The sequence below is a fragment of the Micromonas pusilla genome (assembly GCF_000151265.4).
Source record: "Micromonas pusilla CCMP1545 genomic scaffold MICPUCscaffold_5, whole genome shotgun sequence".
Lineage (NCBI taxonomy): Eukaryota > Viridiplantae > Chlorophyta > Mamiellophyceae > Mamiellales > Mamiellaceae > Micromonas > Micromonas pusilla.
The window spans coordinates 782578-804601 of record NW_003315886.1 but is presented as its reverse complement, the minus strand read 5'-3'; the positions used below and the strand labels follow the sequence as shown (position 1 = coordinate 804601).

The 22024-nt window shown below is 69.2% G+C and overlaps 13 protein-coding genes across 13 annotated transcripts; 6 read left to right on the top strand and 7 right to left on the bottom strand.

The window, feature by feature from the left end:
- Positions 1–16: 16 nt before the first annotated feature.
- MICPUCDRAFT_58096 (uncharacterized protein) lies at positions 17–583 on the bottom strand (the record flags this gene model as incomplete). The annotated part of the gene is made up of 1 exon (XM_003058455.1): positions 17–583. The coding sequence occupies one exon, from the start codon at positions 581–583 to the stop codon at positions 17–19; it is 567 nt and encodes a 188-aa protein (XP_003058501.1).
- Positions 584–901: 318 nt separating this feature from the next.
- Positions 902–1306, top strand: MICPUCDRAFT_58095 (uncharacterized protein; the record flags this gene model as incomplete). The annotated part of the gene is made up of 1 exon (XM_003058828.1): positions 902–1306. One exon carries the CDS (start codon positions 902–904, stop codon positions 1304–1306), a length of 405 nt encoding a protein of 134 aa, XP_003058874.1.
- A 384-nt stretch (positions 1307–1690) lies between these two features.
- On the bottom strand, positions 1691–2986 carry MICPUCDRAFT_58094 (uncharacterized protein; the record flags this gene model as incomplete). The annotated part of the gene is made up of 1 exon (XM_003058454.1): positions 1691–2986. The coding sequence occupies one exon, from the start codon at positions 2984–2986 to the stop codon at positions 1691–1693; it is 1296 nt and encodes a 431-aa protein (XP_003058500.1).
- Positions 2987–3092: 106 nt separating this feature from the next.
- MICPUCDRAFT_58093 (cleft lip and palate transmembrane protein 1) lies at positions 3093–5036 on the top strand (the record flags this gene model as incomplete). Its single annotated transcript, XM_003058827.1, has 1 exon — positions 3093–5036. One exon carries the CDS (start codon positions 3093–3095, stop codon positions 5034–5036), a length of 1944 nt encoding a protein of 647 aa, XP_003058873.1.
- Positions 5037–5129: 93 nt separating this feature from the next.
- Positions 5130–6986, bottom strand: MICPUCDRAFT_47313 (mRNA_cap_enzyme; the record flags this gene model as incomplete). The annotated part of the gene is made up of 2 exons (XM_003058453.1): positions 6866–6986; positions 5130–6726 (listed from the first exon to the last, which is right to left on the bottom strand). The coding sequence occupies exons 1-2, from the start codon at positions 6934–6936 to the stop codon at positions 5130–5132; spliced, it is 1668 nt and encodes a 555-aa protein (XP_003058499.1). The 5' UTR covers positions 6937–6986.
- A 202-nt stretch (positions 6987–7188) lies between these two features.
- MICPUCDRAFT_58091 (antibiotic biosynthesis monooxygenase) lies at positions 7189–7608 on the top strand (the record flags this gene model as incomplete). Its single annotated transcript, XM_003058826.1, has 1 exon — positions 7189–7608. One exon carries the CDS (start codon positions 7189–7191, stop codon positions 7606–7608), a length of 420 nt encoding a protein of 139 aa, XP_003058872.1.
- Positions 7609–7677: 69 nt separating this feature from the next.
- MICPUCDRAFT_70862 (MraW methylase/RNA recognition motif protein) lies at positions 7678–10935 on the bottom strand (the record flags this gene model as incomplete). The annotated part of the gene is made up of 3 exons (XM_003058452.1): positions 7678–8121; positions 8431–8988; positions 9310–10935. 3 exons carry the CDS (start codon positions 10933–10935, stop codon positions 7678–7680), a joined length of 2628 nt encoding a protein of 875 aa, XP_003058498.1.
- Positions 10936–11048: 113 nt separating this feature from the next.
- On the bottom strand, positions 11049–12124 carry MICPUCDRAFT_58089 (DnaJ domain protein; the record flags this gene model as incomplete). The annotated part of the gene is made up of 2 exons (XM_003058451.1): positions 11049–11521; positions 11692–12124. 2 exons carry the CDS (start codon positions 12122–12124, stop codon positions 11049–11051), a joined length of 906 nt encoding a protein of 301 aa, XP_003058497.1.
- Positions 12125–12251: 127 nt separating this feature from the next.
- On the top strand, positions 12252–14275 carry MICPUCDRAFT_70863 (pub domain/WLM domain protein; the record flags this gene model as incomplete). The annotated part of the gene is made up of 2 exons (XM_003058825.1): positions 12252–13281; positions 13425–14275. 2 exons carry the CDS (start codon positions 12252–12254, stop codon positions 14273–14275), a joined length of 1881 nt encoding a protein of 626 aa, XP_003058871.1.
- A 100-nt stretch (positions 14276–14375) lies between these two features.
- On the bottom strand, positions 14376–17343 carry MICPUCDRAFT_47312 (uncharacterized protein; the record flags this gene model as incomplete). The annotated part of the gene is made up of 2 exons (XM_003058450.1): positions 14376–17075; positions 17254–17343. The coding sequence occupies 2 exons, from the start codon at positions 17341–17343 to the stop codon at positions 14376–14378; spliced, it is 2790 nt and encodes a 929-aa protein (XP_003058496.1).
- A 193-nt stretch (positions 17344–17536) lies between these two features.
- Positions 17537–18595, top strand: MICPUCDRAFT_58085 (uncharacterized protein; the record flags this gene model as incomplete). Its single annotated transcript, XM_003058824.1, has 1 exon — positions 17537–18595. The coding sequence occupies one exon, from the start codon at positions 17537–17539 to the stop codon at positions 18593–18595; it is 1059 nt and encodes a 352-aa protein (XP_003058870.1).
- Positions 18596–18804: 209 nt separating this feature from the next.
- Positions 18805–19164, top strand: MICPUCDRAFT_58084 (uncharacterized protein; the record flags this gene model as incomplete). Its single annotated transcript, XM_003058823.1, has 1 exon — positions 18805–19164. One exon carries the CDS (start codon positions 18805–18807, stop codon positions 19162–19164), a length of 360 nt encoding a protein of 119 aa, XP_003058869.1.
- Positions 19165–19239: 75 nt separating this feature from the next.
- On the bottom strand, positions 19240–21867 carry MICPUCDRAFT_58083 (uncharacterized protein; the record flags this gene model as incomplete). Its single annotated transcript, XM_003058449.1, has 3 exons — positions 19240–20877; positions 21029–21591; positions 21744–21867. 3 exons carry the CDS (start codon positions 21865–21867, stop codon positions 19240–19242), a joined length of 2325 nt encoding a protein of 774 aa, XP_003058495.1.
- Between the last annotated feature and the right edge of the window lie 157 nt (positions 21868–22024).

The following is a 22024-nucleotide window of genomic DNA, read 5'->3' as shown; positions in this document are numbered from 1 at the left end:
CCTTAAGGATCGGCGTTCACCACGCGAACGCGGTCGTATGGGGACCAGTGTATAGAACGCACCTGAGCCCGCCGCCGAGTCCCGGCGCGCCCGGGAACAGGCCGCCGCCTGTCCATTCGTCCTCCGTCGTGAAGCCGCTGCCGACGCTGCCGACGGAGGAGATCACGGAGTCCACGCTCGCGGCGCTGCCGCATCGCGCGCGTCGCGATGTCGTGGCCGCGGCGTCGCGCGCGTCGCCGCCGGGCCCTGACGCGGGAGGAGGATCGTTTTGCGACGACGCGTTGCCGTTTCCGTCTTCGAGAGCGCTAATCTGACGATCGGACGCGAGACGACGCGCGCGACGCGGCGTCGCGGGCGAGCGCGGCGTCTCGTCGTCGCTTCCCGAGGACGCGCCCCCCTCGAGCGGGCGGGATTCGAGGGGAGGGACGTCGCGCGACGGGTTCGGCGCGACCGGCATCGCCCCCATGCGCGGCGGCGTCGCGGTCGCGGTCGCGGTCGTGGTCGTCAGATCCTCGGATCGACGCGTTCTCGGATCGTCCTCGACGGAACCGCGCGCGAGGTATCGGTCCGCGCCGCGAGGCATCTACGAGCGCGCGCGACTCGCGCTCGTTCGCGCGCGTGTCGACGCGCGCGCGGACGAGCGGAAGCGCGCGTCGCGCCGGCGGCGAGTGACGCGCGCGACGCGCGACGAGTCGACCAAAACGGGCGCCGGACGACGAAGCGTCGCGACTGGCACGATTTCGCGCCGGCACTTTCGCGGCCGCACTTCGCGCCGCGAGGGACCAGAGACCTGCGCGCGTCGATCGACGACTTCCGCACTTCCTCGACAGCGAGAATGTTCCCACGACACCCCCTCACCGCGATTCTTCCGCGCGGATGCGGTCTCTACGAACGGGACGCGATGCCGAGCGCGCACGGCGGCGGCGACGCGGCGCTCGCGCTCGTCGTCGCTCGAACGCAATCGTTTCCAAATGAGATCGATGGCGGGAAAAAACGCGGACGACCGAAGGGCTCGAAGAGTAGGGCGGGCTCGGGGACGCTCAACACGGGGCGCAAGGGCCACCGACGCAAGAAACGCGCGGTCGCCTCTGGCGGCGGCGACATGTACTTATCTCCGGCGTGGAGCACGCCGGGGATGTCGCACGAGTCCCTCAAGTTGTTACGCGCGTCGGGCTTGTTCGCGAACGATTGCGTCGAGCGCGCGTTCGCGCTCGGGGACGCGGAGGTGAGGCTCGAGTTCGAACGCCGAATACGCGCGCGCGAGGAATACGCGAGCGCGATAAGTAGTAATAATCGCAATAAGTAAACGCGTTAAACGCAGGGCTACACACTACACGTACCGCGTCACCCCGCCGGCGGCGCGCACATCTTTTCCTCCTCCGCCCCCTCCAACGACTTCCCGTACCACCGCTTGTCGTCGTGCGTCAGCGCGGTCGCGTGCTTCGGGACTCCCTTCTCCCTCACCTCGCTCCACGGCTCGTACGCGTACCCCGACGCCGCGAGCGTCGCCGCGAGCGCGAGGTCGTTCCACTTCGCCTTCGCGTCCAGCGCCTTGAGGGTCGTTCCATACAATGCGAAGTGGGGGTGGAGTTCATAGGCGTCAGGTGGAGTTGAAAGGCATCGAGGGCGGGGATTGAAAGCGAGGTGTGGGCGGAGAGAATCGCCGGGCAAAGTCCTTAAGGATCGGCGTTCACCACGCCGACGCGGTCGTATGGGGACCAGTGTGAGGTGAACGCGCCTGAAAAGTTTTCAAATCCTCGCGCGTCGTCGCGCCGACGGCGCGGAGCAACGCGTCGACGCGCAACACGCTCCCGCCGCACAGGCCGTAGTGCTCGCGGGGCCTCTTCCCGCCCGCGCGCTTCGCGAGCTCGCGCGACAGCGCGGGCGTCATCGGCGTGCCCCATCCGCGGTCGTCCACGCCGCCGGCGTCGACGCCGTCGCGAGGCCACCGACGTATCCCTCCGGGACCCGGCGCGTTCCACGACACGTCGTCCTCCAGGTACACCATCCACGTCGTGTTCATCGCCTCCGCGGCGACGGCGAGGCGCTGAAGCCACACCATGACGTCGCCCTTGCCGCCGTACCCGCTCGCGGTCGGATCCAGCGTAAAGTTGCACGCGTAGATCTCGCACATCCGTGAGCAATCGTATCCGGCGTCGCTGACCACGCGGATCGGCGCGCTCGGGTACCGCTCCCTCGTCGCTTTGACGATCTCCAGCGACGCTTTCGGCTCGCGCGCCATCTGGAGGAGGAACCCCACGGAGTTCGAAGACGCGTCCCGTGGTCGATGGCGCGACCGCGGCGGCGGGCGGGAGGGGGACTGCGGTGACGGCGGCGGCGGCGGCGGCGGCGGCGGCGCGTCCGTAGTCGTCGCCGTCGTCGTCGTCGTCGTCGTCGCCTCGTCTTCCGCCGCGCGCGTCGTCGTCGTCGTCGTCGTCGTCGTCGTCTCCGCCGCGTTCTCCTCCTCCTCCGGCGCGGCCGCGTCGTATTCCTTCGTCCCCCCCGCGTGCTCCTCTTTTCTCTTCCTCGCCGCCGCCGCGTCTTCCGCGGTGAAGCGATGCGGCGTATCCCTGCTAAAGTGCCTCGCGACCGCGTCCGTCGCGTTCGTCGCCGCGCCGCTCGCGTCGATCGCCCCCGCGCGTCCCGCGCGTCCCGCGCCGGGCGCGGCGCCCCCCGCGCGCTTCTTCGCGCGCTTGAACGGCACGAACGACGCCGTGGCCGCGCTCGCGGCGTCCGCGATCCGCGCGGCCCTCGTCGACGCGCCCCCCCCCTCGCCCGCGGCGTCGCGCGACGAGATTCGAACGACGCGCGATCCGTCGTCTCCGCCGCGTCCGAACGCCGCCCACGCGAGCGCCAGCGTCAGGACCGCGGCCAGACCGGCGAGGAGCGCGACGCGGACGCCGGGTCGCCTCGCGACGGGCCTGCCGCCGCGCGGCTTGGCGTACGCGCGGAACCCCGCGGTCGGGGTCGCCCCGCGCGTCGCCATCTGTGACTGTGACAGTGCCGACTTCCTGGCGGGCGTTCGCGTCGGAGGAGACGACGCAGCAGCAGCTCAATATCAGATCTCTGCGCGCCGCGCGTCCGCGGCCGCGATGGCGTCGTTCCTCACCGCCGGCCGCGTCGTCCACGCGCTGATCGCGCTCTACTTCGCCGTCCTCGCGAAGCACCTCCACGTCCTGTTCTTCCCGGCGCCGTGCCCGGAGGACGCGCCGAGGTCGTCGTGCGTGGAACCGACGATCGGCGCGAACGAGACGTACGACCTCTACGTCTACGCGTCGCCGCACTCCACGTGGAAGTCCAAGGCGTTCATGAGAGACGTGCACGCCCCGCGCGTCGTCGACGCGGAGGGTAACGTCGCGCGCGTCGCGGCGAACGAGGAGGAGGATGGAGATGGAGAGGGAGAGGGAGGAGGAAGCGGCGCCGGCGCGGAGGACGAGGACGGCGGCGATCCGGTCGCGATCCTGGTGGGCAAACGTCTCGGCGCGCGCGTCGAGGACGCGGTGCGCGTAAACGTAACGCTCCCGGCGAAGGCGTTCGGGACGCGCGCGAACGGGACGATGTACGCGCACGTGATGATGTACCCCGATCAAGGGAGGACGTTCGCGAGGAAGAGGAAGAAGGGCGAGAGCGACGCGGACTTTGCCGTCGCGGAGGCGGCGCGAGAACGCGAAAACGAGAGGAAGCGGCGTCGACGCGCGCCGACTGGCGGGCCGCTCAGCGTGGCGACCGCGTCGCTGACGAAACATCTCGTATACGATCGCGCGGACGGCGCGATGCTGCTCGGCGGCGGCGGCGGCGGCGGCGGCGGCGCGAAGACGGAGGAATCGACGACGACGACGAAACCGACGCCGCGGACGCCGACGACGCATCTGCGCCCGCGTCTGACGATTTTCACGCTCAAGTCTCCGCGCGCGTTCCCCGTCGACCAGATCCCCGGGGACATGAACCTCGAGTTCACGCAGTCGCCGCAGTATCGCGGGTACGCCGCGGCGTACCGGCAGCCGATGCAAGTGGACGACGTCACGATCCCGCGGCGCGAGTACGTCCCGTTGGACGCGAACGCGTCTCGCGCGGATCCGACGATGACGGTGACGATGCATCCGTGCCGCGTCGGCGTGTATCGCCTGTGGCGCCAGGTCGCGGCGGCGACGGAGACGATGATCACATCGTTCGGGATGACGCGCGGCGACGTAGACGAGGTGATAGAGATGTTCACGGCGACGGACTGGAAGTATATGATGATGATGTTTCTCGTGTCGGCGTTGCACTCGTGGTTCGCGTTTCTCGCGTTTAAATCCGACGTCGGCTTCTGGAAACAAAAGAGTAACCTGGAAGGCCTGAGCGTGCGATCGCAGTGGAGCTCGTTCGTGTGCACGCTGATCATCTTTCTGAACCTCGCGGACACCGGTCAGGCGAGCACGATCATCCTCGTCGAGATGGGCGTCGGCGTCGCCATCGAGGCGTGGAAGGTGTCGAAATTCCTGGCGCGAGACGGGACGTTACACCGACTGTTCGGCGTCGGCGACCCGCCGGCGCCGAAGACGCAGATGCAAAAAGACGTCGAGTCGTACGATAAGCGCGCGATGTTCGTATTATCCCTGACCCTGTACCCCGTCGTCGCCGCGTACGGAGCGTACTCGCTGTTGAATCACCCGCAACGGAGCTGGCGGTCGTGGGCGCTGCGGACGCTCGCCAACGGCGTGTACATGTTCGGGTTCATCGCGATGACGCCGCAGTTGTACGTCAACTACCGATTAAAGTCCGTCGCGCACCTGCCGTGGAAGGCGTTCACGTACAAGGCGTTCAACACGTTCATCGACGACGTCTTCGCGTTCGCGATCGCGATGCCGACGATTCATCGGCTCGCGTGTTTACGCGACGACGTCGTTTTCTTCGTGTACCTGTATCAGAGGTGGTTGTATCCGGTGGACAAGAAGCGCGTGAACGAGTTCGGGCGCGCGTACGAGAAGGACGAGAACGACGAAGAGAAGAAGGAGGAGGAGGGCGACGTCGCGGAGACGAAGAAGGACAAGTGAACGCGTCCCCGTCTTAGCGGTCGTTTATGTTTTACGAAAGTACTTCTAGATGACTTATTCTTATTTCTAATTTCGTCGCGACTGGATCGCTCGTCACTCGTCCATCGCGATGTCTTCTACTCTCACGCCGCCGACGTTCGTCCCTTTCAGCGGGCTCACCGCGCCCATCGTCACGCTGTGACTGCGTCGCATCAGCGCCCCCGGCGACGCGGGCGGCCGCGGCGCGCTGAGCGAGCTCTCGCTCCCGCTCCCGCCGCCGTCCCCCGCCCAGGGTGCCGCCGCGTCTCCCGACGACCCCTCGGCGACGCGCGCGATCTCGTCGATCGTGATCGGCTCCCGTCGCGCGTAGTACTGAAACAAAATCTTCGTCGTCGCGTCCGCGCCGGAGGCCCTTCGCTGGTTCGCGAGGCCCTCGTACACGAGGTCAACGCGCGCGATCGCGCCGCTCTCGTCGACGACGATCCCGCCCTCGCCGATCGCGAATCGAAGCAGCAACCCGTGCGCGTCGCCGTCGACGCCGCCGACGCGGTACTCCTCCGGCAAACGCGCGAGCGCGACCGGGGGCACGTCCCCGGTGCACACGTCCCCGGTGGACGCGTCCAGGCACAGCACGACGCGCTGCGTCTCGTCCGCGCCGTCGTCGCCGTCCACCTTCTCGAGCACGTGCTTCGAACACCTCGCGTCCTTCCACTGCAACGCGAGCGGCGACGCGCCGATGGCGTAGTTCCCATCCTTCGCGAGGAACAAGATCCCGTCCCTCTCGAACGGCACCGCGCCCTCGTACGCGGCGCGCAGGCCCTCGACGTCCGCGTCGTGCGTCGGCGGGACCGCGAACGCGTACTTATTCTGCGGCGAGGGTGTTTGCCCATACGAGGCGCCCCCGCGCGCGGCGTCGCACTCTGCAGTCTCCGCGTCGCCGAGCTTGCCACGCACCCACGCCACGCGCATCTCCGCCGCGCAGTCGTACAGCGACACGCTGTTCCACGCGAGGCAGTCTAAGACGTAGTACGTCTGATCGCGCTCGTGGAAGACGCAGTCCAGGATGCAGAACGCGTCCGGGCCGTGGCGCGTCGCGTCGCTGCCGCCGGGGAGCGCTGATTTAAATCGGTGCAGCGGCCGCCCCGACCGGAGCCGGCTGACGACGCCGCCGCGCGACGACACGACGAGGCACCGCCGGCCCTCCGGCCTCGGGATCGCGAACCACCCGGACGCGAGGTCCGGGGGCACGTCGATCATCCACTCCGGGAGCATGAACTGCGTCTCCCCGAACGATGTCCCTCTGGAGGGCTCGCGATCGCTCCACTTTCCGGGCGCCGAGGACGAGCGACGATGCCGCTGTTTCCGCCGCCGGCCGTGGCCATCGTCCGTCGCCTCCTCCGCCGTCGCGCCTCGCCCGCGCGCCTCCGCGTCCTCCATCGCCGCCGCGGTCGCGGGCGCGCTGTCGACGCGGAACAGCGCGTCCGCGTCCGCGCTCGCGAGCGAGCTCTGCGAGCCCGCCCCGCGGCTCGCGCAGATCCCCTCCGCGGCGTTCAGCGCGTCGATCTCGTCTCGCTCCGCGAACGACGACGAGGCGTCGCGTTCGCCGCCGTCGCCGTCGTCTCCGCCGCCGTCGTGGTCGCCGAACGCGAGCGATCGCGCGTAGTTCGTGAAGTCCCTTCGCGCGTCTTTCTGGCGCTGCCTCGCCGCGTCTCTGCGGAGGTGGGGGGGAGGGTTGGGGCGTCAGATCGAGGAGCGCGATGGTGGTCGTTCGTGGACGCGAGGCGGACGAGAGAGGGAAAAAGCGCGAGCGATTCGCGATCGACGACGCGGCGAACGAAGCGCGCGCGCACCGTCGTTTCTGCTGCTGCGACGCGATCCGCGACTTGAGGCTGTCCCGCCGCGACGCGCCGCGACCGCTCATGACGCGCGAGCCTCGAGGGCGCTCCTCCGCGTGCGCGCGCGCGCGTCGATTCCCTCTCGCCGCCGCCGTCAATGAACGGACGCGCGCGACTTTTCGAGGGGAGATCTGAGTCATCACGCGCTTGCGCCGAGGCCTCAAGCTCAAGACCGTTTGAAACGCACCGCGGCCGCGCCGTCGTCACACCACCCGGCGCAGCACGTCGTCGCCGTCGCCGTCGTCGTCGTCGTCGTCGCCGCCGCCGCCGCCGTCGCGATGTCGCTCCCGTTCAAGCATCACGGCCTGAAGGGCGAGATCGTGATCACGGTCAAGGTCAAGGTCGCGTGGGGACGCGTCGCGGAGTTTCTGCGCGTCATGCGCGAGGACGCGCTCGAGAGCAGGAAGGAGCCCGGCTGCGTGTGCTTCCACGTCTCCGCGCTGGAGGGCGAGAGGGAGTTCATGTTCTACGAGGTGTACAAGAACGAGGCCGCGGTGACGAAGCACAAGGAGACGCCGCACTACGCGAAGTGGGACGCGTTCAGGAAGAGCCGCGACAAGGAGGGCGTCGTCGCGATCGAGAGCGAAGAGAAGGTCATCGCGACGGGGGTGTACATCGACGCGGTCCCGGTGCTCGGGCCGCTCGTGGGACGGCCGTGCAACGGGCCGCTGGACGCGCCGGGGTTGATGAAGAAGTGAGCGACGATGCGTTAGTCTACCGTGCGTTAAATCACGCGCCGCTACAGCGCGACACCGCTGTCCCGCGTCTCACGCCTCCGCCCACTTCGAGCCGCGTTTCTTCTCCTTCTTGTCCTTCTTCTCCTTCTTGTCCTTCTTGTCCTTCCCCGGGGTGACGTTCGCGTCCGCGTACGCGAACGTCACCGGCGGCGGCGGCGGCGCCTCGGGCGGCTTCCCCCACCCGAGCAGCGGATACGCCGCCCTCTCGACGTCCACCACCCGCGACGCGCGGCATCGCTTCCGCAACACGTGAAGAATCGCGCTCCTCGATCGGCTGTTCTCGCGCGTCTCCTTCTCGCTCGGACGCTTCGCGTCGTCCGCGGTCAACGCCCACCCGTCCGAGTTGGCGAGCGCGACCTCGGCGGCGACGGACGGGTGTCTGTCCTCGAGGAATCGCGCGAGCGGCAGGTCCGGTCGCGTCTCCTCGACGTGACGGAAGAAGTCCACGAGTATCGCGCACTCGCTGTGTTTCCACTGCGAAGGCGGCGGGGAGCGCGCGGAGAGACGACGGGAAGAAGGCGGTCGGACGTCAGTCGGCGGCGGTCGGGGTCCTTCGGGGGGGAGTGAAGCGCGCGACGCAATGTGTGCCTCCTTCCTCCGCGCGGCGCGCGCGTCAGTCTCTTCCTATCATGTGTTTGATGGATCATTATCGACCGCCGGATGTGTGGTCCGGTGGTTTCACGACATGGTTTAACATCACTCGCGGCGGCGGCGGCGGAGGAGGAGGAGGAGGAGGAGGAGGAGGGAAGGGAAGCGCCGAGCGAGAGAAAAAAAAAAACGCACCGTGAGCACGCCGAGCCGTCCACCGTCTTCCATGACCTCCACCGCCGCGCGCATCCCTCGGCGCATCTCATCAAACTCCTGATTGAGCTCGATCCGAAGCGCTTGAAACGTCAGCTTCGCCGGGTGCATCGCCTGGTACTCCTGCCCTTTCGCCCTCGCGACGAGCGACGCGAACGCCTTGGTCGTGGACGGCACCCCCTCGCCCGTCTCTCGCGCGAGACAGACGGCGTCCGCGACTCTTCGCGCCGCGGTCGCGTCCGCGGTCTCCCCGTACGTCTCGATCACTCGCGCGAGATCGTCTCTCTCCACGCGGCGTAAATAATCCGACGCCGGGATCCCGCGCGTGACGTCGAACCGGAGGTCGAGCGGGCCGTCTTGCTCCGGGCGGAATCCGCGGCTCGCGTCGTCAAACTGCGGGGAGGAAATCCCGAGGTCTAAGAAGACGCCGGCGACGACGACGCCTTTCGGTTTGAGCACGGTGTCCATGCATCCGAACGGGGCGTGGTGGATCGTGAACCGCGCGTCCTCGGCTTCGAGTTTCTTCGCTTCCGCGATCGCCTGCGACGTGAGGCGGACGGGTTGCGCGTCGAGAGAGGGTGAGGTCAACGCGAGCAGCGACGAGAGAAAAAAACGACGAGCGCGCCAGACGAGAGCCAAGCCGCCGAACCGCCGAACCGCCGTCGTCGCCGGAGAGAGATGCTCAATTTCTATGGGTGATTCGTTTGTCTTCAGGGTGTTGTTTAGGCACCGCTCCGCGAGAGGTTTCTTAGGCCTCGGTTGTGTTATCATCGCATCTCTCCGTTCGCGACGACGACGGCGACGACGAAAAAAAAAAACCAAAAAAAACCAAAAAAAAACCAAAGGGACGTCGTCGCGCACCTCGGGGTCCATGTCGAACGCGTGCAGCCTCCCCCGATTCGACAACGCGGCGAGTATCCCCCGCGAGTGCCCGCCTCTCCCGAACGTCCCGTCCACGTACACCCCGTCCCTGTTCGGCGCGACGAGCGCGTCGATCGTCTCTCTCAACATCGCCGGCGTGTGCGTCCCGTGCGCCTGGTCCGTGCCGCGCACGCCGTAGGTTCCCGTCTTGGCCGCGGTGATGGAGAGGTGCCTTCCGCCAAACCTTATCCCGTCCGCGGCGATCGCGGCGGCTCGCGCGGGCTCGGTCTGGAACGACACGAACCCGGCGCCCTTGCACTGCCCCGTGGCGGGGTTTATCAACAGCCGGACGTCGTCCTTTAACGGGCCGAATTTCGACTCGAAAAACGACGCGACGTCGCGCGCCTCGCAGTCGTGCGGCAGGTACTTCACGAACACCTCGTACCCGTCGCCGTCGGTGCCTTGCGTCGGCGCCTTGACCGCCGCGGGCGCGCCCGCGCCCTTGCCCGTCGTCGCCCCCATCGCGCTCGGAATGCTCGAGAGGAGCGCGCGCAGCGTGTTCGCGCCCTCGGACGTCGACTGGCCCGGCCGGGGAGCCGCCGCGGCGGCGGCGGCGGCGGCGGGCCGCGCGTCGTCGCCTCGCGGCGCGCCGCATCCGAAACAGGTCGTCCGCCGCGCGAAGTTCGTGGACCCGCACGCGCAGTGCCAGTCGTTCGCGCCGGTGTCGTGCCGCGACGCGCTCCCGGGCGGGGGTTTCCCGAACGGAGCGGTCACCGGGTCCACGCTCGGGTCCGCGCGCGGGGGCGCGGCGCGCGGCGGCGCGGGCGCGTCGAAACGCGGCGTCTCGTCCCAACGCGGCGTCTCGTCGCGCGCGTCGAAGACCCCGCGGCCGCCGCCGTCGTTCTTCGTGCCTCCGCGCAGGTGCTCGTCTCTCCCGCTCAGGCCGCCGTCGTCTCGCTCTTTCCCCTCCGCGACGATGTTCTTGATCTCTTGCACCGCCGCCATCACGTCCCGCCCCGTGACCTCGCAGACGCCGCGCTCCTTGTGAATGCGAAGGACGCACCCGGTGAGGTCTTCGATCTCCTTGATCTTCGCGCCGCCGCGACCGATGATGCGGCCGGTCTGGCCCGCGCACTCGACCATGACGGCCTCGCCGCCGCCGTGGCGTAACCCGCCGCGGCGCTGCTCCGTCCGCGGCGTCGGCGTCGGCGCGAACGCGGGCGGCGCCTCGGGCGGTTCCTCGACGTGCTCCGACACGACGATGAATCGCCCGACGAGTCGCGTCTCGTTGAGCTCGCGCACCGCCCTCGCCGCCGCCGCGCGCGAGGGCAGCGTGACGAACGCCTCGCCGTTCGTCTGCACGCCGACGTCGTACACGTCCACGCCGAAGTGGTCCGCGATCTTATCGCCCGTGATGGTCGCGACGAGGCCGGTGACCTTGACGGTCGTCGGCGCGCCGTCGTCGGCGGCGGCGGCGCCGCTCGCGTCGACGTCGTCGTCGCGTTTCGAGCGCTTCGGCGAGGCGGACTCGCGCTTGTCCTTCTTGTCCTTCTTGTCCTTCTTCTCTTTCTTCTCTTTCTTCCCGCCGTCCTCGTCGCGGTCGCGCTTCTTCGAGGATTCGCCCATCGCGGCGACCCGTGCTCGGCGCTCCGGAGCACTGCGCGCGCGATCCAATTCTCACGAGCGATCGATGATGCTGACCTAAAACTTCGACACTGAGACCGACTACTTCAGCTAGACTAGTACCAATCCACCCACTCGTCGCTCCGTCGCGGCGTCCGCTTCGACGCCGGCGCAGACGCGCGACCGTTCTCGTAATTCGCCTTGGCTATCAGCCCGTACAGCTCCTCCGCGACGAATCGCCACTCGTCGCCGACGCCGCCGCCGTCGAGTCTCTCCGCGACCTCCGTCAATCGCGTCGCCTGCCTCGGCGTCGTCCAGTGTATGGCCATCTCCGGGCATCGCCCGACGGCGAGGTGCATCGCGTACGCGTCGCCCTCGCGCCCGGGGGTCGCGCTCAGCGCGCCGTAGCTCGCGGCGCTCGGCTTGAACCTCGCCGCGCCGGTCTTTGGGTCGCGCTCGAACCCGGCGGCGTGCGTCGCGACGCAGCGGCAGTACTCCGGGCATCGCGTCACGCCGCGGCACGCGAACGGATTCACGAACGGCGTCGTCGCGGGTCCCTCGGGGGACTCGAAGGGGTCCGCGTCGTCGTCTGCGAGTCGGCGTCGAGCGGGGAGGGGGGGAGGAGGTCGCGACGGGTCACTTGGGGACGGCGGCGGGGATCGAGGAGAGCGAGCGCGCGAATGCGCGCGACGCGACGAGGCGGGCGGGACGACGAGACGAGACGAGATCGCGATGATGAGAGTTCGCCTCTTCGCGCACCCGCCCACGGAAACCTTTCGTCGACGCCGTCGCGTCCGCGGACGTCAGCGGCCGCGTCGTCCACGACCGCGACGTACGCGGCGACGATCTTGCGCGCGATCGCCTCGCCGTCGCCGTCGCCGCGGTACACGTCCGGGTGGTAGACTTTCATTCGCGCGCGGTACGCCGCCTTCGCCTCCGCGACCGATGGACCGTCGGGACCGCGAGAGGCGCGCGCCGTCTCGGAGACGCCGAGGACGTCCCACGGCGAGAGTCCATCGCGGAGGAGGTCGTCGTCGTCGTCGTCGTCGTCGTCGTCCGCGGCGTTCGACGCTCTCGCGCTCGTCGCGCGCGGTGGACGCGCGCGTCGTGCCGCGCGGCGCGGGCACCGGGAGGAGGGGGACGGCGCCCGGAGGGGACGTCCCGACGGCGCCGCGAACGCGCGCGCGCGCATCGATCTGACGACGTCGCCGATGACGCTGACGCAAGCGTGCGTCACGCGCGTCGGCACCCGAACCGTTGTCCTTCGAGAACCTTCCTTCCCGCGGGGTCCGCGTCGTCACAACCCCGCGCGCCTCTCGATGGAGGCCTCGCCCGCCCATCCCGGCGGCGACGTCGCGACCGTGCGCGTGACGTACCGCGGCGACGTCGTCGTCGCGACGCTCGCGCGCGACGCGACCGTCCGCGACCTCGGCGCGGAGCTCGAGCGCGCGACGGGCGCGTCGCTCGCGACGCAGAAATTGCTCGGCGTCAAGAGCGGACCTCGCGCGACCGCGGGCGTGCTCGTCCCGTCGCGCGAGGCGGACGGCGCGCTTCTCGTCGCCGCCGTGGCCGGCCTGTGCGACGCCGCGAAGCCGCTCATGCTCATGGCGACGCCGCGAGAGGAGATCCAGAGGCTTCACGACGCGGAAGGGGTGGACCACCGCGTCCGCGGGTTCGACGACGAGGCGAAGCGCCATCGACGACGGCAGCGCTCGCATCGCTCCAGATCCGGCGCGTCGGCGGCGTCCGCGTCGGGGCCGCCGTCCGCGGCGCTTCACCCGTACACGTTCGGCGCCTACCGCGCGCTGCCGATCCCGCCCGTCCTCCTCGCGTCCGGCGCTCCGCCGGCGTCCGCGGCGCTGTCGCTCCTGCACAGACTCGCGTCGGACCCGGGCGTCCTCGGCGTCATGCGAACGCACAAATGGAAAGTAGGCCTCCTCGCGGAGATGCCGCCGGAGGGGAAAGTCGGCGTCTCCGAGTCGTGCGTGCTCGGGTACAACGTCAACATGGGCGCGGAGATACACCTGCGGCTGCGCACGGACGACCTGCGAGGGTTTCGACGGTACGGACGCGTGCGAGAGACGCTGCTGCACGAGCTGACGCACAACGTACACGGCGCGCACGACGCGAAATTCAAGGCGCTGTGCTCGCGGCTGAACGTCGAGTGCGCGCGGTTCGATTGGAAGCGCGGCGGGAACGGCGCGGCGCGTCTCGGAGGAGGAGGCGGGGAGAGTATTGGCGGTTTCGCGTCGGACGGCGAGGAGTCGTGGTCCGAGGACGAGGCGATGGCGGCGACGAGGGCGAGCAGCGGGAACGCGTTGGGCGGCGGCGAAGGCGGCGGCGGCGGAGGTGAGACTGCTTTCCATACGACCCCGTTCGCGTGGTGCACGTCGTTCCTTAAGGACTTTTCCCGTCGTCACTCTTCACCCGCGCTTCCCTTTCAACGTTTGACCGGTAAGACGTTCGACTGACCGATCGCTTCACCCACGCAGGCGGAGTTTTGGGGTCGGCTGCGGAGAACGCGGCGAGGGCGGCGGCGGCGAGGGCAGCGGAGTGCGCGGAGCGCGAGATGGCCGATCTCGCGCGGGACGCGATAGACGCCGCGGCGGCGTCGTTCGACGGACGCGGCGGCGACGGAGGCGACGACGACGACGACGACGACGCGATGGAGGCGGGAGAAGAAGAAGCGGCGGCGGCTGTCGCGGCGGAAGAGGAAGGACGGTGCGACTGCGGCGCGTGCTCGGGAAGCGGCGGTCCCTTTCGGATTCCGCCGGCGTGCTTACGTCGACCCGCGAGCGAGCTCGGCGTCGTCGTCCCCACGGCGGACGTCGCCGCCGCGGCGCTCGCGGCGCCGGCGGCGGCGTCGGACGAAGAAGCAGAGTTCGAAACGGAAGCGAACGCGAACGCGGCCGAGGCGAGAGACGACGAAGCGCTCGCGGCGGTCGCGGCGTCGCTGGACTCGTCCGCGGCGGCGGCGCACGCCGCCGCGGCGGCCGTCGCCGAGCGCGCGGCGGCGGCGTGCGCGGCGATGTCGTCGTCCACGTCGGTCGTCTCCGAGGTTGTCGTCGCGCTGGACACGATCGCGCTCATCTTGGGCAACGCGCTGAGCGCGCCGAAAGGGCCGAGCGGGGATAAGTTTCGATGCATCAAGCAAAACAACCCCGCGTTCGTTCGCCGGGCCGGGCGTCTGCGCGGCTCGACGGAGTTGTTGCGCGCCGCCGGGTTCGCACCGAGCGGCGCCGACGGCGGGGAGTTGAAACTGACCAGGGACGACCCGGCGTTGCTGTACGTGGTGCGATCGGCGGTTTGCGACGCCGTGGAACGCGCGCGCGCGAGATGTTAGTCAAAGTTACAGTACGTGCATGCGTGTCGTGTACATGTAGCGGATAAATAAGTTTTATCACACTCGCTGCTCGCGTCGTCGACTAAGAAATAACAGAAGCTCACTGCGAGGAGGCGCCTTCTTTCAACGCGACGGACGCGTCGACGTACTCGTCCGCGAGGTTGCTCATGTACGGTACCATACTCTCCGGGGTGCCTTCCATGATCCGCGCCTTGCTCACGAACGACTGCGGCCCTTGCGGAGCGTCTCCTCCTCCGCCGCCTCCGGGTCCCCCCCCGCCCGCGCCCATGATGCCCGCCTTGAGCAACCCGAGGCGCATCTTCGTCGTCGCGTGCGCGGCGTGCGCGGAGGCTCGCGACTCCTTGTCCCTCTCCGCGGACTCCTCCAGCGCCGCGACGTCCGCGCTGAGCCTCGCCGCCTCGTCCGCGTTCTTCTCCGCGTCGTCGCGGTGCTTGTCCTTCATCGCGCGCATGGACGCGCCGACGAACTGCGCTTTCATTCGCCCGGCGCGCTCGTCCGCGGCTTTTTTCTCAGCCGCCGCCTTGCCCTCCTCGAGCTCATCCGCGCGCTGCTCGAGGGTGTAAATCGTCGTCTTCGTTTCCTCGAGCTCGTTCGTCTTTTTCTTGAGCTCCGCTTTCGTCTTCTCCAAGTCCTCCTTCGCGTCCGCGAGCTCTCTCAGCGTCTTCTCCAGCTCCGCTTTCGTCCTCTCCAGCTCCGCTTTCGTCGTCCTCAACGCCGCGAGCGTCGCCTTGAGCTCCGCGACGGCGCCGTTCGCCTTATCGATCGCCACCCTCGCGATGCTCGTCGACGCGTCGCTCCACTCCGCGAACGCGGTCGCGGCGCCGTCCAGCTTGTCGTCCACGCTCGCGGCGAACGTCGCGACGTTTTGAATCACCGCGTCCCACTTGGCGTCCTGCGCGCCGAACGCGTCGTCGACGCCGCGCGCCGTCGCCGCCGCGCCCGCAATCTTCGTGCTCTTCGGCGCCGCGCTGTCGCCGGCCGCATCCGCTTCCTCGACCGCGGCCGCGCGCAGCTTCGCGGCGTCCATGCGCGTGACGTTCTTGTCGCCGTCGACGAGGCGCGACGCGCCTCGGTCGTGCGCCTCGTCGGTTTTGATGATTTCTTTCTTCATCTTCTTCACCTGCTTGGACAACGCGTCGGCGCGTTTCTTTTGGAACTTGACCTCCTCCTTGAGCGTCGCCACCTCGGTCTCGAGCTCCTCGATCCTCGTCTCGAGCTCGGCGATCTTCGCTTTCAAGACGTCGAGCTGCTCGGTCAGCGCGACAATCTCCGCGGTGAGGCGGTCGTTCTCCGTCGTGAGGTGCGCCACCGTCGCCTCGAGGCCCTCCACCTTGGCCTCCGCGTCGTCCGCGCGCCGCTTCTCCTCCGCGAACTTCGCCTCGAACTCCTTCATCAGCGCCTTGAGCTCCTTCAGCTCCTTCTTCGTGGCCGCGAGCTCCCTCTCCGCCTCGTCCGCGCGGTTCTCTTGGTCGTACGCGCGCTCGATGGCGACGGAGAGCTGCATGTTATCCCCTCGCGTCTCCAGCTCCTCAACCTTCCTCTTCTGCTGCTCCAGACGCGTCGTGGTGTAAAACAGCCTCCCGACCGCGGACTCGTGCTTCTCCGTCATGTCCTTCAGCGACGCCGCGAGCGACTCCGCCTCGGCTTTCTTCTCCGCGAAGTCTTTCCTCGCGACGTCTCTCTGTTCCGTCGCCCTCGCCTCGAGTTCCTCCGCCTGCGCCGCGCGTGCGATCGCGGCGACGCGTTCCTTCTCCGCGCCCGACCGTTTCTCCCTCAAGAACGCGATGTCCGCCTTGAGCGTCCCCGTGATCGCCTTGGCGTCCTTCTCCGCCTCTCGCGCGGCGTGCTCGGTCGACTCGGCGACGGCGACGTCGTCCACCAATTTAACGCGTTCTCTCGCCCAGTTCGCCTCCGCGGCGGCGTACTTCTTCGCGGAGTGCTCGGCGACGTACTTCAACTCCGCGCGCAGCTCGCGCTCGATTCGGTCGCTCTCGGACTTGATCTCCGCGCGGATCGCGCCCTCCGCGCCGAGCGTCTCCTTCGTCTGCTCGAGCTCCGTCTCCAGGAATTCGCACTTTTCCCGCCACGCGTCGCGATCCGCCTCGCCCGCCTCCGCGCGCCGCGCCGCGTCCTCCGCGCGCCCCACGTACGGCGAGAGGCGCTCCATCTCCTCTCGCCTCGACGCGCTCTCCGCCCTGGCGCTCTCAAGCAGCGCGGTCGCCTCCGCGAGCTCGGCGCTGAGGCGGTTCACCGCCGACGTCATCTCGTCCAGCTCCGGCTCCACGGCGCGAAGACGTCCAATCTGCGACGGGAACGCCGCGCCCGCGGACGCCTCCCACGTCGCGCCGGCGACGCGCCACACCGCGTGCAGGCTCTCGTCCCTGCTGTCCTGGTCCGAACCCGCGAAGACTCTCGAGACGACGCCGTGGAAAGCCTCGTCGCATCCTTTCGCGTACTTGTAGATGGCTTTGTACAGCTGGATCGAATGCTCGGGGGACACGCCCGCGTCCACGAGCCGGAGCGGCGCGAGCGCGTCGAGGTCGGACGCGAGCGTCTCCGCGTCCGGGCACGCGGTCGCGAGCGCGCCGACGAGCTGCTCGTGCGCTAACACCGCGGTGGTCTGACGGTCGATCTCGGAATCGGACGCCTTCAAGAATCGCGCCTCGTCGTCCGCGTCGTTCGCGGCCGCCGACGACTTCACCCCGGCGTCGAACGCGCCCTCGTACTTCCGCGCGAGGTCGTCGTTGGCCTGAAGGAACTTCGTCAGCGACGACGCGCCCTGCGTGAGGGAGGGAGAGGAATCGACGACGAGGTGAGACGGGGCGGCGGACGGCGGAGGGAGCCTGAGGGACGGCGCTTGAAGGATCTCGGAGGAGGATCGGATCGCGCGAGAGGTCGTCGAAATAATGCGATTCGATCCGATCGATCCCCCGGGCGGAGAGGCGCGGAGGACGCACCCGAGTGAGCCCGCGCGCGACCGTCGGCGACGGGGCCTCGCCCGCGAACCGGGTCTCGCTCGCGAAGCGCGTCTTCACGGGAGCGACCATCCTCGCGTGTGCGCGCGGTCGAGCGCGCGCGACGCGAAGAGTGCGCGAGCGACCTTAATTTGGTCGCGACTCGTCACCCTCGAAGATTGGCCCTCGACGACGACTGCCAGACTGCGAGACTGGACGTGGACGCCGACCGCGACCCGCACGCGACCGCCGCCGACCGATCCCTGTCATCACTCCCCACCTCGCGATGGCGCGCCAGCTCGCGTGCGTCCGAAGCGTCTCGATGTGGCGGCGGCTGCTCTCCGCCGAGGCGAGAGCCGTCGGTCGGCGCGTCGCGTCCGCGTCCTCCGCCGCGTCCGCGTCCGCCGCGCCGTCGTCGCCGTCGTCGAAATCGTCGCGCCGGCAACATCATCATCGACGTCATGGTCATCGTCATCATCCCCGAAGTAATCTCGCGAGTAACAACGACGCGTCGCGCGTCGCGTGGACGACCGTCGCGCCACCGCGGGAGACGACGCGTCGCGACGTCTCGAGCACGACCGCGGCCGCGCACACCAACTACGACGACGACGCGCGCGACCTGGCGTACCCCGAGATCGAGGGCGACCTGCGCGTCACGAGCACGGACAACGCGCAGGTGAAGCACTTCGCGAAGCTCGTGAAAAATCGCGCGTATCGCGACGAGAAACGATCCGTCGTCGTCGCGGGCGGGGACCTCCTGACGGAGATCTTCCAAGGCGCGGGCGGGGACCAGCTCCCGGACGCGGACGTGATGTTCGCGCGCGACGACGTCGAGGAGCTGCCGAGGGGCGTCCGCGCGAGGGTCGTGATTCGCGCGCCCGAGCACGTCGTGAAAAAAGCGTCGGGGCTGCGATCCGCCGACGGCGTCGACTTCGTCGCGTCGCTCGCGATGCCGTCGATCGTCGGCGCCGGCGCGCTGACCGCGAGCTTCGACCCGAAGACGAAGCCGATCAGGAGGGTCTTAGCCCTGGACGGGATCCAAGACCCGGGCAACTTGGGCACGCTGGTGCGGACGTCGCTCGCGCTCGGGTGGGACGCCGTCGCGCTGCTGCCGGGGACGTGCGACCCGTTCAACGACAAGGTACGCTTCGCGTCGGACAATGTCCGACGTTTTGTCCGACGTTTTTTTCCGACGACCACACCGCTCCGCGCGCTGCTTCCTGTCTCGCCCTCTTCGCCTTCCGCACGGTATTTGTCACGCCGCGCACGCCGTCGTCGTGGCTTCGCGGTCCTCTGCGTTTACGCACCCGTGCGACACGAATGCATTTTCCGCGACCGTCGCTGAGCGCCGTTCGACGCGCTCGCGACGCGGATCCTTCCGCCGTGGAAAACAAATCAAATCCCGAAACCGCCCGCCCGCCGCGATAGACGCGTCTCTCTCGCGCCCGTCTTCTTCGTCCTCGCGACGTCGGTCGGTCGCCGGTCTCGCGCTCACCCCGCGCTCCTCCTCCTCCTCGGTTTCAACACTTGATCGAGTCTCCTTTCAACTGACCGATGAACTACTCTTCCGCCGTCCGCCGTCCGTCCGCGCGCGGCCAGGCGCTTCGAGCGGCGCGGGGCGGCGTGTTCCGCATCCCCATCGCGCGCCTCGGATGGGACGAGCTCGTCGACTTCACGGACGCGCGAGGGCTCGCGAGGTACTGCGCGGACGCGACCGCGGCGAACGCCGTCGACGCGAAGGAGGAATCCGAAGACGGGAGAGGCGTGTGCTTGGTTCTCGGAGCGGAGGGAAGGGGGTTGTCCGCGGAAGCCCTGGGCGGGTGTCAGCCCGTGAAGGTGCCGATGCCGGGGGAGATGGAGAGCCTGAACGTCGGCATCGCGGGCGGGATCCTGATGTACGTCATGCGGAAGTGAAGCGACGATCGTGGCTGGTTACTCGACTTGCGCGAGATTTAAAAAAATACGTAGCATCCATCGCGGACCGCGGCGTCACCGGTACGACGACGCCGAGTGCCCCACGCGTCTTCTGCCCACGCGCGCGTCGTCCTCGTCCGGCCATCGCGCGGGAAAGTACCGCGCCCGCGCTTTCGCGGCGAGAGACCCGACGACGAACGCGCCCACGATCATCGCGGTGTTCGCGAGCACTTCCCCGGCTTCCGGCGCGGCGGCGGCGTCTTCCAGCTCGGCGTCTTCGTCCTCGGCGTCAACTTCGGCGTCTTCCGGCTCGGCGGACCTATCGGCGAGCGCCGCGTGGAGCGGCGACGGCGGCGCGCGGGCTCTGTATTCGACGCCGCCGCCGCTTCGCCGCCGCCGCCGCCGCGTCGCCGTCCCTCGCGCGCCAGCGAGCTCGCCGAGCGCCGATCCGAGGCGTCTCGCGAGCCCGACCGCGAGCCCGACGATCCCGCCGCCGCGCCGCCTCTCTCTCATCTCCTTCCTCCGCCGTCGCCGCGTCGCGTCCTCTCTCCGCGCGACCCACTCCTCCGCCATCGCCTCGTCCGTCGTCTCGCTCGCGAGAAACTCCACGACGTCCCGCGGCGCGTCGTACGTCCGCGCGAGCGTAACGGGCAAGCACCCGCGTTTGTCCATGCACGAGACGCTCTCGGGAAACGTCCGCACGAGAAGTTCGACGCTCTCGAGCTCCGCGCGGTACCCCGCGGCGAGGTGAATCGGGAGGAACCCTTTCTTATCCCTCGCGGTCGCGCCCGTCGGGTTCGCCTCGAGCAAACACTCGATCACGAGCGGGTCCGCGTTGTGTTTGCACGCCGAGTGAATCGGAAGGTCGCCCTTGTGATCGACGCGTTCCGCGCCCCTCGGGTGCGCCGCGAGCATGGCGATCACCTCCGTCATCTCCGCGCGTCGCTCGATCGCGGCTTGCAGGCGCGGGTGCGTGCTCGCGTGCTTCTTCCTCGCCGGGAACAGCGCGGCTCTCACGCGCTCGCCGACCGCGCCGGTGAGGCCGACGACGTCCGTGCGGTCGGACATCCGCGACGCGACGTCGAAAGCGGCGACGTCGTTCGCCGCCGCCGGCGGCGCGTCGCGCGCGCCCGTCGGCGAACGCGGCTGCGGCGTCGAGCGCGGGGACATGTTTAAGGACCGGCGCGCGGGGTTCTCTCGCGGCGGCGACGGCGCGACGGTCTTCCCGCGCCGCTCCGGGCTCTTCGCGGGCGATCGATACAGAGCGCTGTCGCGAAACGGCGACGCGACGGCGCCCTCGGGGACGGGCGGTAAACCCCCCGCGCCTTTCTCGACGACTCGCGCTCTCTGCGGCGGCGACGCGGGCGCGGCGGCGGCCGCCGCTTTCTCGCGCGCCTTCTCTTCCTTCTTCTTTCGCTTCGGCGACGTCGGCGGCGTCGGCGCGCGCGTCGCCGCCGTCGCCGTCGGCGCGCGCGTCGCCGCCGTCGCCGTCGCCGTCGCCGTCGCCGCGGGTCCCCCCCACGGCTCCGGCGCGTCCACGCTGACCCTCGCGCTCGCCGCTCTCGCCTCCGCCTCCGCCGCCGCCGCGGCTTTCGCCTCCGCCTCCGCCGCGCGCGCCGCCGCGAGCGCCGCCTCCTCGGCGGCGAGCGCCTCCGCGGCGGCGGCTTCCTCTCTCGCCGTCGCCGCGGCGAGCTCCGCCGCGAGCGCTTCCTCCTCTCTGCGGGTCGTTCCGCGCGAGCGAACGTCGGGGTGGAGTTGAAAGGCGTCAGAAGCGGAGTTGTGAGGCGTCGCGGGCGGGGAATGAAACCGAGGGACCCTGGGCGGAGAGATGCGCCGGGAAAAGTCCTTAAGGATCGGCGTTCACCGCGCCGACGCGGTCGTATGGGGACCAGTCAGTGCGTCGTAGAACGCGCCTGCGCGCCCTCTCCCTCGCCGCCTCGCGCTCCGCGCGGTCGTCCCTCAGTCGCTTCACCGCGGCTTTGACGTCCTCGGAGGCTTGTCTTCTGAACGCGTCTTTGGACGCGCGGGATACGAACGACGACGCGTCGCTGGAACTTCGCGCGGAGTTGGACGTCGACGTCGACGGCGGCGCCGCCGCCGCCGGGTCGGTTTTGTTCGCTCCGAGGCGCGACGACGTCTCGCCGATCCTCCCCGCTCCCGCGGCGGCCGCCGCGGCTTCTCTCTCTCGGTCTCCTTTCGTCTTCCCGTCCTTCGCGAGCTTCCGCGACACGAGCTTCTTGAACGATACCTTCTCCTTCGTCGGGCTCGGCGGCGTCGCGGGCGCGGCGGGCGCGGACGTCGTCGCCGCCGCCGCGGCCGTCGCCGTCGTCTTCCTCGGGGAGTCGGACGCGGACGAGTGCGGTCGGTTCTCCGCGTCCGCCGCGGCGGCCGCGCGCGCCTGCTCCGCGGCTTTCCGAAGACGGTCGCCTGTTCGCGCGCGCAAAGGGGAGGGGATGAGGAGGTCGAGAGGCGACGACGTCGTGAGCGAGCGGACATCGCGAGTGAGCGCGCGTCGCGGGCGGCGCGACGGCGAGGACGAATAATAATCGGATCTCGCGCGAGTTTTAAATCTTTCGTACCTTTCGTCATCCCGTCCTTCGAGAGCTTCCTCGAGACGAGCTTCGAGAACGACACCTTCTCCTTCTTCTTCGCGGGGGCGGGATCCGAGGCGGACGATCCCGCGGATCCCGCGGGCGCGGTCATGACGATCTCAGCGCCCGGGACGAGCGCTAGCCCTCGCTCCGCGCCGCGCGCGACGTTTTTGAACGAATGCGTGTGTGTGTGTGCGTGAATATTGCGGGTGCATCAGTTTCAAATCGCCGAGATCAAAAAAGAGCATCGGTCAGTTGATAGGGGCAAG